At 42.8% G+C, this 13,752-nt stretch overlaps 1 protein-coding gene and 1 long non-coding RNA gene across 4 annotated transcripts in view; one reads left to right on the forward strand and one right to left on the reverse strand.

Moving 5' to 3' along the window:
• Positions 1–3,528, reverse strand: part of LOC129048161 (uncharacterized) — a 19,898-nt gene extending 16,370 nt beyond the window's left edge. The window contains exon 1 of the long non-coding RNA XR_008510267.1: positions 3,224–3,528. This is a non-coding gene — a long non-coding RNA (uncharacterized LOC129048161). The remainder of the gene's footprint in view (positions 1–3,223) is intronic.
• The window catches only part of TAF3 (TATA-box binding protein associated factor 3), a 206,678-nt gene continuing 196,385 nt past the window's right edge, over positions 3,460–13,752 (forward strand). The window contains exons 1-2 of one of the 3 annotated variants that reach the window (XM_054521897.2): positions 3,460–3,847; positions 9,290–9,532. In XM_054521897.2, coding sequence (XP_054377872.1) covers positions 3,682–3,847; positions 9,290–9,532 — 409 coding nt within the window. In that variant the 5' untranslated portion in view covers positions 3,460–3,681. The remainder of the gene's footprint in view (positions 3,848–9,289; positions 9,533–13,752) is intronic. The other 2 variants (XM_024254212.3, XM_054521898.2) reach the window with 2 other exon arrangements.

The raw sequence follows: 13,752 nt of genomic DNA on the forward strand, positions 1-13,752 counted from the left end.
AGTCAGCCATGTGATAACGAGGGTAAACATTCATTGTGATAAGAAATAGACATACACTCTGAGTATGGATTTGCCTTTCCTGCTCATCTTGTTTGAGCCACTGGGTTCCCATATCACGCTATGTCAGCCTAAGGGGCCCATTTTACAATAAAGGAGATGTGGGAGTGGGCGCAAGGCTATGAAACCCACTGATCATATCACACACCACACCACTCAGAAGCTGTCAGCCTGGCAGAGCAATGAAATAGCCTTTTTTAGGCACAGTGAAAGCACCAGCACACAGGCAATACCTTCTGAGGATGGGCTTGATCCCCTAGGCTGCTGTGCACTCTTTAAGCCAACAACCTTTTTTCTTTTTGTAGAGACAGGGTCTCACTGTTGCCCAGGCTGGAGTGCAGTGGCTCGATCATAGCTCGCCGTAGCCTGAAACTCCTGGGCTCAAGTTATCTACTGGCCTCTGCCTCCTGAGTAGCTGGGGCTAATTTCTCTCTCTCTCTCTCTCTCTCTCTCTCTCTCTCTCTCTCTCTCTCTCTCTCTCTCTCTCTCTATATATATATATATATATATTTTTTTTTTTTTGTAGAGATGGGGGTTTCACTATGCTGCTAGGGCTTGTCTTGAACTCCTGGCCTCAAGCCATCTACCTGTCTTGGCCTCCCAAAGTATTGAGATTACAGGCATGAGCCACTGTGCCCCACCAAGTTAATGACTTCTGTGATGCTGGGTTCCCAATAAGTAGATGACACAGGGTGGAGACTGGGGTTTCTCCACTTACATCACTCCCAGGGACCCACCTGGGAAATTGTTCTTCCTGTCCTGCCACGCTGGGTTCTCCAGGTTTACAGATCCCATTTCCAAAAGGGGGAATGCTTTCACCAGCAGACCTAGCAGGAGTCCCACTGAAACATTAGCTACAGTTGCTGCCTGGGCACTTCCACTGAGACTGCAGCTAAGAAAGGAGTCATCTTCAGGAGGGGGATGGGCTCCTATTACAGAGTGGGAGGCAAGGTGGAGGGTTTGGTTTCCAGATGGTCTGTTTGGGTGCCTCTTGCCCAATTTTGGGTATTCTCTTCCCCAATTCTGATGGTACAAGGATGAGTTCAGCACCCGGTCTGAAAAGGGCCTGGAAATCAGGGGCTCAGACCTGCACAAGAGGGTCTGCATCATGCCACCAAGTAAGCTACCGAGACCAGATGTGAGAGAAATGTAGGCCTGAGGAGGAGACTACTGAGTATCAGCTGAGGCCTGGCTGCAGCAGTCGGGGCTCTAATTTGTCTCCTGACCTTCCTCTTTAATGTTTTCCCCAGGGAAAGGGCCCCCTCCAGAATCCTGGAGGAGTTGTTCCTCAAACCAATAAGTGTCTCTGAGGGTAAAATAGATGAACTGTGATGAATGCTGTAATCCACTGCTCAGAGCCCCTCAGGACTGAAGGACTTCAGCTGTCCTTGGAATTGAATGGACTCAGTGCAGAGTTCCTTTGCCTGAGAGCACACACCCTTTCCCAGGTAGCCCTCATGCAGTGACCTGTTCGTATGGGAATATAAAGGTCCAGCCTTCTTGTTTGGATTCAGGGAAGCTCTGAAGGGCCACTCCAGCTTCTGCACACTATGGCATTGGCTTGGCTGAGGCTTTCCTTGCCAAGGAATTCACTGCACCCTGGCTTTCACTCCTTCCCCCAAGTCCCAGGAGGATTCCTCAATGAACTTTCTGCAGACTCATCTCTATTTCAGAGTTGACTTCCTGGGGAACCAAGCCTGTGACATATGATCCTGTATGTAGTTATGTGGGGGAATGTTCTTGTTTTGGGATGATACATGTCGAGGTGTGGTGAGGTTAAGTGTCATGAAGTTTGCAGCTTATTTTCAAACTGCTGGAAAAAAAATACCTGAGTGCATATATAAATACAAAAGATATAGTAAATTGGCAAAATGTTAACAATTGGTGAATCTAGATGAAGTGTACACTGGAGTCTATGATTTTGTTTCAACTTTTCTGTAGGTTTGAAATTTTCCGAAATAAAATCCCCTCCCCTATACACAGAAAGGCAAATGAAGAGGAACAAACACCGAGGGTGGCGGCGGTAGTGGGACAGATTTGTGAAATCCAAGGCGCAAGAGAGTTTCAATGTTACAGAAGCGTTCAACATTATCAAATAGCTACAAAATAATCAAGTAAGGCTAGGACTGAAAAATGTCTCATAGAATTAGCAACACAATGTTCCTGATAACTTGGGGACAGAGTGTCCATGGAGTAAATACAGGCACCTTGCCCTCTAGTACCTTGCTTCTCTGCAGATCGTCATTTAGCTGAAGAACCATAATTTCAGTTCTATTATTGAGTTTCCCAGACTTTGAAAAATGTGAATATCATGTTCAAAGTTCTGGAATAGTCCCTGTAGGAGGAATATAGAGCCACTCATAAACTCGCAATTTACTGGAGGAGCACATAAGCTAAATAAACTGTGATAGGTACAGAAGGGCATATTTAAGAAACCGCATAGTTCAGCCACTACAATCGGGCGACCTGCAGGCTTAATCTAGACTAACCGTGGGATCAGTTTGGCTTTTGAGATGTGTTCCCAATTCAATATTTAAAAATCAAGGTATTTATCCCTAAATCCCGATTTCTGGCAATACTTGGCTGGAGCTGGGAGAAGGCTCTGGGGTAGGCAACCGTTCCCAGGACACTCGGCCTGCGACACCGGTTTAAGGCTCTGGTTTGGCCTCTGTGGGCAGCCGAGGTCCCCATCCCCCGATAAGTCACAGCCGCGATGCGCAAATCGCACACTACAGCCCACAGGCAGCTTACCTGGTTTTTACAAAAAAAAAAAAAAAAAAAAAAAAAAAAGTTTTATTGGAACCAGGGCTGGGATTAGAATGACATGAGTGAGTCAGGAGTTTATGGCATGGATTTGGATTTTTTTAAAAAAACTGTTAAAATATTATCGATCTTGATGACTGAGTTTTTTGGGGCCCCCATTAATTTGGCACAGAGTCCTCCTCCTAGTTCCTGCCCTATTGCGAAGGGCTTTGAAGGGCATGCGGAACAGCTTGGACTTTATTTAATCTTTGCAGTGGCAAGCAGCTCAATACACAGATTTTTAGCAGAGGCAAGACCAGCGCAGGTCTGCGTTTGGCGAGCTCCGTAAGTTCCCACGCCCCAAACTTCTCTCTAGCACATAACCCTCTAATATGACTAACGTTATTAATGCTAACTCTCTAACCTGTCAATGTCGTATCCCAGATCCCTCGTTTGCCTCTAAAACACTGGCGTTTTCGTCACCGCTGTCCCCCAGGTGAGCGCCCCAGCACCTGCCGCCCCGGGCGCCTCCTCCACCTGCGCGCCCCACGCCCGCTTCCGGCCGGCTTCCAGGCCTCAGAGGCGATCCCGAGGAATCGCTCCGCTCCCACGGGGCGGAGCTTTCTCATCGCCGCGCTCGGCATTCGGCTCATGCTGCCTCGCCCCGGCGGCCGTCCAGCGGGAGGCGGAGCGAGTCCAAAATGGCGGCTCTCAGGCTGGCGCGCTCCGTGCTGCTGGGGCTTTGAGGTGGTCGCCGAGGGTCCGGGGGACCATTTCCCCGCCGCGGAAGCCCTAGAGGATGAATCGGGGACCCTGCTAAGGTCTGGCGGTGGGGTTGGAGAGCAGTGGCAGCAAGGGCTGCGGTGGCGTCCACGCAGCGGGATGTGCGAGAGTTACTCCAGGTCGTTGTTGAGGGTCTCGGTGGCGCAGATCTGCCAGGCGCTGGGCTGGGACTCGGTGCAGCTCAGCGCCTGCCACCTCCTCACGGACGTGCTGCAGCGCTATCTGCAGCAGCTGGGCCGGGGCTGCCATCGGTACTCTGAGCTCTGTGAGTACCGGGCTGGGTGCGGGAGGGCTGCCCCGGCAAGTCAAGGGTGACACCTCCGCTCTCCTTGTCCCTCCGCGTCCCCGGGGTGTGCATCCCGCACCCCGCCTCGAGATCTGCTGTCTCTTCGGCCTCCCACGTCCCTGGGATTCCACTGCCCCTGCAAACTCTAGTCATCCTTCGGGTGCCTCTTCCTCATCCGCTAACTTCCCGCCACCAGTCTGGGAGCCGGGTCTTCGCTCCCAGCTCCACACCCTCCTACCGCTCCTCCGCTCTGAAATGTGTCTGGATCTCTCTCATTGTCTCCTGTTTGCTGCGGGTAGATCCACCCCCAGCGTGCCCTACACCCTCTTTTACCTCGGTCCTTTTTCTCCCTTGCCCGCAAACTACTACAACTAGTTGTCACAGGCGCTCCGTCTACCGGCCGTTTCTTACAAGACTGGCCATTCCTGAGCTCCTAACTACATAGACTCGTTGACAGCTCTGCTCCGTTAGGGACATTGCCTCATCTTTCTGTATCTGTTCGTTTCGTGAACGACATCTCCATTTACTGTTTTTCCAAGGCTGACTTTGTCAGTTTCGCTGGTTAGATGTACTTTCACTTACGTCTCGGTTACCAGTGAGATGTCAGTGGTTATCGAAGTAGGATAGAGGGACCGTGGGCAGTTGACAAGATTCTCCAGGTAATCTGGGCTACAGTACTTACGGGTTTTAAGCGAATGTCTGGTAATATCTATGGCTAGTGGTATTTAATAATTTAATGGAAGGAATGGAATATTTTAATAGAAGCTCCACATTATCTGGTTGATGTGAAGCATTGCATGTGTGTTTGTTGAGGAGAGGAAACTACCACTCATTTTAGTTTCAAGTCATGATGTTTAAGGTGGTGAGCTGGAGAACTGAATGAAGTGTTTCATAGGATATTTTGTTTTGTTAAAGTGGTTCCTATACTGAAAAATTGAGACTCACAGACACATGCTGTATTTCTTAGGCCCCAAGTTTCGTTCCCGCTTCCACAGGGCTGCCAAAATAATCTGTCCATAGCACAGATCTGATCCTGTCATTATTCTTAAAAACATTTTAACTATACTTCGTTGGTTACAGGCTAAAAATCTAAACTCTTAGCAGTACACAGTTCCCTTTGTGAGCTAGCATTTTGCTTATCTTTTGCCAGCCTGCCATGCTAATCTGCGACCACGCTGAGCTACCTGCCTTTTCCAAAATGTTTTAAGCTGTCCATTCCTACATGCGTGCTGTTTCTTACCTAGAGTGTCCTTTGCCCATGGCCCACCAATAGTACTACTTTTATTTTGAGATGCACTTATCACTTGCTCTAGGGAACTCATGTTATCTGCTTTCATAATTCTGTGCATATTTCTTTTATATTATTTGTCATCTTGTTTTGTAATCGCCTGTGTATGTCTCTTTCCCTTCTCCAGGAGAAAAATTGATTATATTTGTATTTTGTAACCTGTAGGGCCATTATATAATAGGCACCTGAGAAATATTTGTTGAATGAATGAATGAACTGATAAACCACTACCCTAAAAGCCACTTATTGACTTTACATATTGAGTTCCAAAAATGTGTATGTTTTGAATGCTTGATTTCACTGGTAATTCTATTACTCTTCTTCTTTTGAGACAGGATCTCTGTCGCCCAGCGTGGAGTGCAGTGGTGCGATCTTAGCTCTCTATAGCCTCGAACTTCAGGGCTCAAGTGATCCTCCCGCCTCAGCCTTCCAAGTAGCTGGGACTACATGGATATGCCACCATGCCTGGCTAATTTTTTTATTTTTTGTAGAGATGTGGTCTGGTTATATTGCTCAGGCTGGTGTCAAACTCCTGGGCTCAAGTGATCCTCCTGCCTCAGCATTTCAAAGTGCTGGGATTACAGGCATGAGCCACCATGCCCAGCTCACTGATACATCTGAATGTGGAACCACAAAGTAATATGCGTGCATTTTTATCTTGAAAGTACATCACCAGCTGACTACTCTTCTGGCTTTTGTTTCTTTTTCCTCTGGCCTCTGCTGCAGTGGTCCTTGAGTATACTGTTACTGATAGGATAGGCTAGGCTAGGCCAGGCATAGTCCAGGTTATGTTTGCTACCATGTATCTTTAGATATTCAAAATGTCTCCTGAATACATAGTTACCTTTACTGCCGTTTATACAAAACAGAAGGGAGCTGGCACTCCATGTGACTAGGTATTCCAGAGTCATCCAGGGGTCACTGCAGCTCTTCAGTGTATACCTTGTTCCTAATTACCTAATTTCTGTAGCCAGTTTCTTGGTTTCAGCGAGAATGAGATTGTCAGGTTCATTATTCCCCATCGTAATTTGGTGACTTTTTTTTAATGCTAATTTTGGTATACTTATTAGATATTTTTAGATTCTTTTTTCTATACCAGCCTTATTCTAAAATCAAATTCTGTAGCTCCAAGTTACCACTATGGAATCTTGTATTCCACTCCTTTAAATCCTTTCTGTTGTTTTAACAAACACTTACTGAGCACCACTTATGAACCAACCCCTGTACTAGGCATTGGAGACATAAAATTACTAAGATACAATCCCTGACCATAAGGTGTGTTCAAGAGTGGGAGAATGTCAGGAAACAACAAACTGATGGTGTTTGTTTCTTCTAAAAGAAATGTTCTCAAGTTAAAGCAAGTATTAGAAGTTACCATTAATTCAAGTAATGAACAAATAATGAACTTCAGAATTGCCTCAGGGTAACAATTTCTCCAAGCGTTCAAGGGCAGATGTCTCTGTCGGTGTCACATTATATATGAAATATGTTGGCATGTACTGAAAGCAGGTGCTAAATCTTTCAGACTGACTCTTCATCACTAGTACTGTAATATTTTTTTGCATGGTACAGGGAGTAAATGTAAAAGGGATAAGAGGAGAGATGGCTGTAGGCTATGGATTCTGGGGTAGGATTACTTCACAGAAAAGATAAGATTTGAGTTGAGCTATGAAGTATGGTTGTATAAAGGTATAGAGTATTCCAGGTTAGAGAATCACATAAACTAAGCTGTCCAGGTGAGATTAAGCATAATAAAAGTGCCAGTAAGGTGTTCAGCTCCCTATGCAGCTAGTTCATTCCAAGGGTGTCTGAGGAAAATGTTCAACAGAGTGAAATCAGGTTATGGAAGGACTTAAAAGCTAGACAAAAGAATTAAAACATGTAGTGGAAAACATTGCATACTCCTAAGTAGGGGGAATAGTATGATTAAAGTGGTATTTTAAGAAAATTGTACTGACAGTGATGTGCACAAGAGATTGAAGTGGGCAGAACTTGAGACTATACTGAGATAGTGACAGTAAGAATAGAGAGAAAGGAAAAAATCTGAAATCATGGTAAAAAAAAAAAAAAAAAAAAAAAGATGGCCGAAGGGGATGGGGACAGGGTTAGAAACTACCAGGTTTTGGTTTGAGGCTGCAAAGCATATGGAGGAATTTAAGATTATTATATTTTTTAGACTGAGAGAGTAATAATAGCTTTAATAGGAATAGAAGAGTTGAAATGCCTGTTTACATTCAGTGAGAAGAGTATTCGTTTTATTTATTTTCTTTTTTTTAATACATCACAGAAGTAACCCATACTTATAGAAAAAAAAAATCAAAGACTGCAGAAGTATGTGGAGTTAGAAGTCAGGCTCCTGCTTCCACCACAGCCCTCTCCTCTACTGCAGCTTCCATCCCCTTGAACTGTTAACCATTGGCTGAATATCCTTCCAGACGTTTCTGTATGCATTACTACACATGCGTCCAATTCTAGCAATATTTGGATTCTTTTTCATTTTACAGTGTGATTTAATTTCAGACATACTGAGTTTGAAGTGATCAAATTTCAGGATTTCAGTTAAAAAGTCAGGATTTCAGTTAAATCCTTTAGGCTATTGAAAATCAGAAAATGGAATTTTCGTAGACATTTTTAAAGATGTAGAGACCTTAAGCTCTGCTAAGAATAGGTATAAGAAAAACTTGCTTTTATAAAGAAAAAATATCTATATCTTAATTTTTTATCTCTGTTTTATATGGTGTTTTCTAATTACATTTGAAAATTTATAGATAAATTACCTTTATGGCTGGGCATGTTGGTGGTGCACTGGTAGTCCCAGCTACTCGGAAGGCAAGGGTAGGAGGATGGCTTGAGCCTGGGAAGGTAAGGTTGCAGTGAGCCATGATTGCCCTTCTGCACTCCAGCCTGGGCAGCAGAGTGAGACCCTGTCTCAAAAAACAAACAAAAACCAAACTTTTATGATCTAAGCCTTCTTTGTAAATATTCTTAGATTTTAAAAATTCATTTAATGGTATAATTCATTTAATAGGTATTTATTGAGTGCCAGCTATGTGCCAGCCACTGTTTAAGATTCTGCAGATGCATCAGGGAACAACAGAGGAAATGTAACCAACATTGACTTTGTCAGCACAGCACACTACTTATTTGATGATTTAAAAAAAAAAAAGGCCAGGCACATTGGCTCATGCCTGTTATCCCACCACTTTGGGAGGCAGAGGCAGGAGGATTGCTTGAGGCCAGGAGTTCAAAACCAGCCTGAGCAACATAGCAAGAACTCATCTCTGCAAAATTAAAAAAAAAAAAAATTACCCAGGCGTGGTGGCATGTGCTTATAGTCCCAGCTACTCAGGAGACTGAGAGGGGAAGATTGCTTAAGCCTAGAAGTTTGAGGCAGCAAGGAGCTGTGATCATACCACTGCACTTCAGGCTGGGCAACAAGCAAGATGCCATCTGTTTTTTTTTTCTGAGATGGAGTCTTGGTCTGTTGCCCAGGCTAGAGTGTAGTGGTGCGATCTCGGCTCACTGCAACCTCTGCCTCCTGGGTTCAAGTAGTTCTCCTGCCTCAGCCCCCTGAGTAGCTGGGATTACAGGCGTGCACCACTACGCCCGGCTAATTTTTGTATTTTTAGTAGAGACGGGGTTTCACTGTGTTAACCAGGCTGGTCTTGAACTCTTGACCTTGTGATCCACCCGCCTCGGCCTCTCAGTGCTGGGATTACAGGTGTGAGCCACCGCGCCCAGCCAAGAGGCCATCTCTTAAAAAAAAAAAAAAAAGACAAAACACGATTTTATTATTATTATTTTTGGGGCATTTTCTGTGTGTCAGGCACTGTTCCAGATGCTTTTGATCATCTGTAAACTACTTTGAAATTTGTTCTATAATAGCTGATCATGAGTGTGATTTTTCTGTGGTGTTCTGGCTAGTTGTCTGATCATATTTAAACTTGACTTTAATAATCAGCTTAAACATGATTCTGTGATACTCTATTTAAAATCTATTAAATTCTTTCCAATAACTAGGTTAAAATGTTTGATTCTGAGCTGCATATTTACTTACTACTTTTTCTTAATATTTAAAAATATATTCGTGGGATTTCTTCAAATAATTTGATTTGCTTTTGACTTTGTTTCAGATGGCCGAACAGACCCAATTTTGGATGATGTTGGTGAAGCTTTCCAGCTGATGGGGGTTAGTCTACATGAACTAGAAGACTATATTCACAACATTGAGCCTGTCACCTTCCCACACCAAATTCCGTCATTTCCTGTTAGCAAGAACAATGTACTTCAGTTTCCTCAACCTGGAAGTAAAGATGCAGAGGAAAGAAAAGAATACATTCCTGATTACCTGCCACCCATTGTGTCTTCTCAAGAAGGTTTGTGAGTGTTTCTTCTTCATATGTTAGTGACTATTTTAATGGATTTTTAATCCTCTTAGCTTTCCATGCTATGTCAACTTTATAAATTCTGGAAACACAATAGAAACGTTTACTGTTACTTACAAATTATTCTAACCCTTAAACCAACAAACTTGCAACTGACATTACCAAGCCAAGTCATGGTGTAATCAAGGTTATGTCTGAAGCATTTATCTCCTTTGTAAAGTTCAATTAGAGGAAAACAGTGAAGCCAAAGAGAAGCCTTTCAACAGCCCTATTATATGAGAATGGGATATTAGGTAAATTAGAAAACCTTTGAAACAAAAAGAAAAATTAGGGTAGCTTGCGTATTATTCAGGCCATGAGTTGAATGCCGTGGCTTTATACCGGAAACAGTGAGTGAATCGTGAGTATTCAGTGACATTGTGTAGACTTCTATCTGTTTTTTATGATGAGGAGCAATGTTTATTATTTGATCATATAGAACTTTTGATTATAAAATGATAGCTAATCAGGTACAATGGTCAGTCCCATTGCAGAGTTCCCTTTTTTCCTGCATAATTTTAGATGTTGATCACTGAGTTCACTAAGATTCTAAAGAGATATTTAAGTAATTTGTGGTCTCTAACACAAGTACACAATATTTTTTCTTATAAGAGTTGGAAAAGTTGCAATTAAGTTCTTTCATTTTGTAAAAAATTCTAAAACCTGTATACTTCAGGATAATGCAAATGATGCCAGCAATTACTTTTACTTATGATTTTCTGTTGTAAAATATACATAACATAAATGGACCATGGTAAAGGTGTGCAGTTCTGTGGCATTAAGTATACATTGTTATTCAACCATCATCCCCATCCTTCTCCAGAACTTTTGTACCCTCCCAAATTGAAACACTGTTCCCATTAAACATAACTCCCCATTCTCCACCACTTCCAGCCCCTGGCAACCACCATTCCTTTTTTTGTCTCTGTGAATTTGTCTATTCTAGGTACCTTTTATAAATGGGCTTGTACAGTATTTGTCTTTTTATGACTGGCTTACTTCACTTAGTATGATGTCTTCAGGGTTCATTCATGTTGTAGCCTGTGTCAGGATTTCGTTGTGTGTGTGTGTGTTTAAGGCAGAATAATATATGTACGTTCCGCATTTGTTTATCCATTCACTCACTGGTGGACATTTGGGTTGTTTCAACCTTTTGGCTCTTGTGATTAATGCCGCTGTGAACACTGATGTGTAAATCTCTGTTCAAATTCTTGCTTTCAAGTGTTTTTTTTTGGGTCTGTACCTCGAAGTAGAATTGCTGGATCATATAGTAATTGTCTATTTAATTTTTGAGGAAGCACCACACTGTTTTCCACAGTGGCTGTACCATCTAACCTTCCTATCAGCAGTGCCCAAGGGTTCCAATTTCTTGCAATTCATTTCTTAGAATCAGTTCTACTTTAATAGCATTTTGAAGTGTTACCTATTTGTCTCAGGAACTATGTTTAAATTTGGCATAAGTTGTTTTACAGTCTGTGTGTCAGGGTTGCCTCATCTGAAAAACTGGACAGATACTGGACCTAAGTGGTGGGGATTTGTTGTAAACTGGTGGCTCATCATTTAGGCGCTCTGGATCTTAGCTGCAGTGGGTTCTACTGAATGATACTAACATACTGACAGCCCAGAACCAAAACTAGGACTTTGATCATAATCTACACTTAACTATTTGGTCCTTCTTGTCTTATTTTTATAGCATGCAAATATTCCATAATAAAATTCTCTTAAAGTGCTATGGTTATCATATTTAAATGCTAGCAAGGAAATGTAACTAAGATAACAGATTTAGATTAGGTAGTGAAGAAGTATGAAAAACAATTTAGTGTTTTTTTTGTTTTGTTTTGTCTTGTTTTGATACTGACTTCTGGCTGAAATTACTATATTACTGTAAATTTTTGGGTTTCTTTTCTGGGTTATTTGAAGCAAAAAAAGAATCTCATTTAGTTTTATGCAAACAATATAAATTATAAACATTTTAAAAGGAAAATAACATAAATCTTGAGAACACTACTTTTCACTTTTTATCTAACGTGTGGATTAAGAAGGAAAAATATTGCAGATTTGTAAGATATGCATATGGTTTATAAGGATGCAGTAAGTGGTAGGCAGTACAGTAAGATGCTTGTCAAAACGTTCTCCTCTTCATAAGCAAAGGATATAAAATGCAATTCTTTGGTTACCATTTAAAAATATAACCATACAAGACCATTTCTTATCATTTACAATCTGAAATTTTTTTTTTTCCGTGGGTACCGCATGTTAGAAAGTTTCTGGTATTCTGATTAGTGGTGCAAAGTGAGGTACAGAGGTGAACCCCTTTGATAATGATACCGTTCACCATGCTCTTTATTTTCCTTTTACTTCCTTAAGAGCCACAAACAGGCTAGACTTTGGTCTTAAAATATTATTAGCAAGGTCCTTCCATGGGGTTCCCTCTTATCAGCCACTCAGCTTGGTTCATGTCAAAAAAGTCTGTGAATGTCTCCCTCCACAGCAGCTGGAGCTGGCGAGTGTGTACACATAGAAGGCCTGAAGGGGCAGCAGGCTGTGAGAGGCACAGCATGGACCTCACGGCATCACTGAGACATGACTCAGCGAGTCACTGAGTTTCTAGTCTTCCCAAGTCACTTTACCTTTCTGAACTTTATGTTCATCATCTGTAAAATAAGTGTAATAACACCTACCACATTGGGGAAATGGAGAATCAAGTAATTTTTTTTTTAACACATTTATATAAAATTGGACAGTGTTTAACATATAAAATACATAACAGTGGGCCAGTTGTGATGGCTTATGCACTTTGGGAGGCTGAAGCTTGAGCCCAGGAGTTTGATACCAGCCTGGGCAACGTCATGAGACCTCATCTCTACTAAAAATAAAAAACTTGGCTGGGTGCAGTGGCTCACGCCTGTAATCCCAGCACTTTGGGAGGCTGAGACGGGTGGATCATGAGGTCAGGAGATCGAGACCATCCTGGCTAACGTGGTGAAACCCCATCTCTACTAAAGATACAAAAAATTAGCTGGGTGTGGTGGCGGGCGCCTGTGGTCCCAGCTACTCGGGAGGCTGAGGCAGAAGAATGGCGTGAACACAGGAGGTGGAGCTTACAGTGAGCCAAGATTGTGCCACTGTACTCCAGCCTGGGTGACGGAGCGAGACTCCGTCTCAAAAAAAAAAAAAAAAAAAAACCTTAGCTGGGCATGGTGGTGCACGCTTGTAGTCCCAGCTATCGGAGTCTGAGGTGGGAGGATCACTTGAGTCCAGGGGTCAAGGCTGCAGTGAGCTACAATCACACCACAGCACTCCAGCCTGAGTGACAGCGAGACCCTGTCTCAAAAAAAATAAAACACATAACAGCGAATATTCTCTTCCTTTTTTCTTTTCTTGCTCTTAAATAATTTACTTTTGAATTGAAATACAATATACATTAGAGAAGTCACGCTATAAGGGGAATCGGTGTCAAGCTGCATTCAGTGGCACACCCATAGTCCTAGCTACTTGGAAGGCCGAGGCAGGAAGATCGCTTGAGCCCAGGAGTTTGAGGCTGTAGTGCGCTACGATTGAGCCTGTGAATGCCCACTGCACTTCAGGCTGGGCAACATAGCAAGACCCTGTCTCTGAAAAAAAGAGACGAATAAATGTAAAGTAGTGTTACCATCACGTGCTGAGGATCTGAGGGAACAGACTTACTAGCTGGGCTGGATAGATACCTGACTGAGGAGCTGTGTGATTATCCGCAGTGTGAAGATGACAGATCAGGAGATGATGTGGAAGGAGTTATTGCCTGCTGTATCTGATTATATGTTTAGAAGTGAGACCTCTTTGAAAATATTTTATACATGCATATTTTTGCTTGGACTGTTACAGTTCTGATGGCTGGTACCCAGTGTGTTTTATCCAAGAACGTTCTCTCCCCAGCTTGCCATACATATTTTCAGATTCACACCAATACCATATTTTTTTGCTTCCTATTTTATTGTGCTGAGGAATGTCTGAAAATAGTACAGTGTACTATGCCAAAGTCATTGTTGGTTCTCACAGTGTGGTCTCTAGATCACTGGTCAATGAGGGTCTTCTGAGGGGGTCTGTTGATTGGTTCAAAATATTTGCATAAGAAAGAAATATAGGCTGGGCGCAGTAGCTCACACCTGTAATCCCAGCACTTTGGGAGGCCG

The sequence above is a fragment of the Pongo abelii genome, chromosome 8, assembly GCF_028885655.2.
Source record: "Pongo abelii isolate AG06213 chromosome 8, NHGRI_mPonAbe1-v2.0_pri, whole genome shotgun sequence".
NCBI classification, from domain to species: Eukaryota; Metazoa; Chordata; class Mammalia; order Primates; family Hominidae; genus Pongo; species Pongo abelii.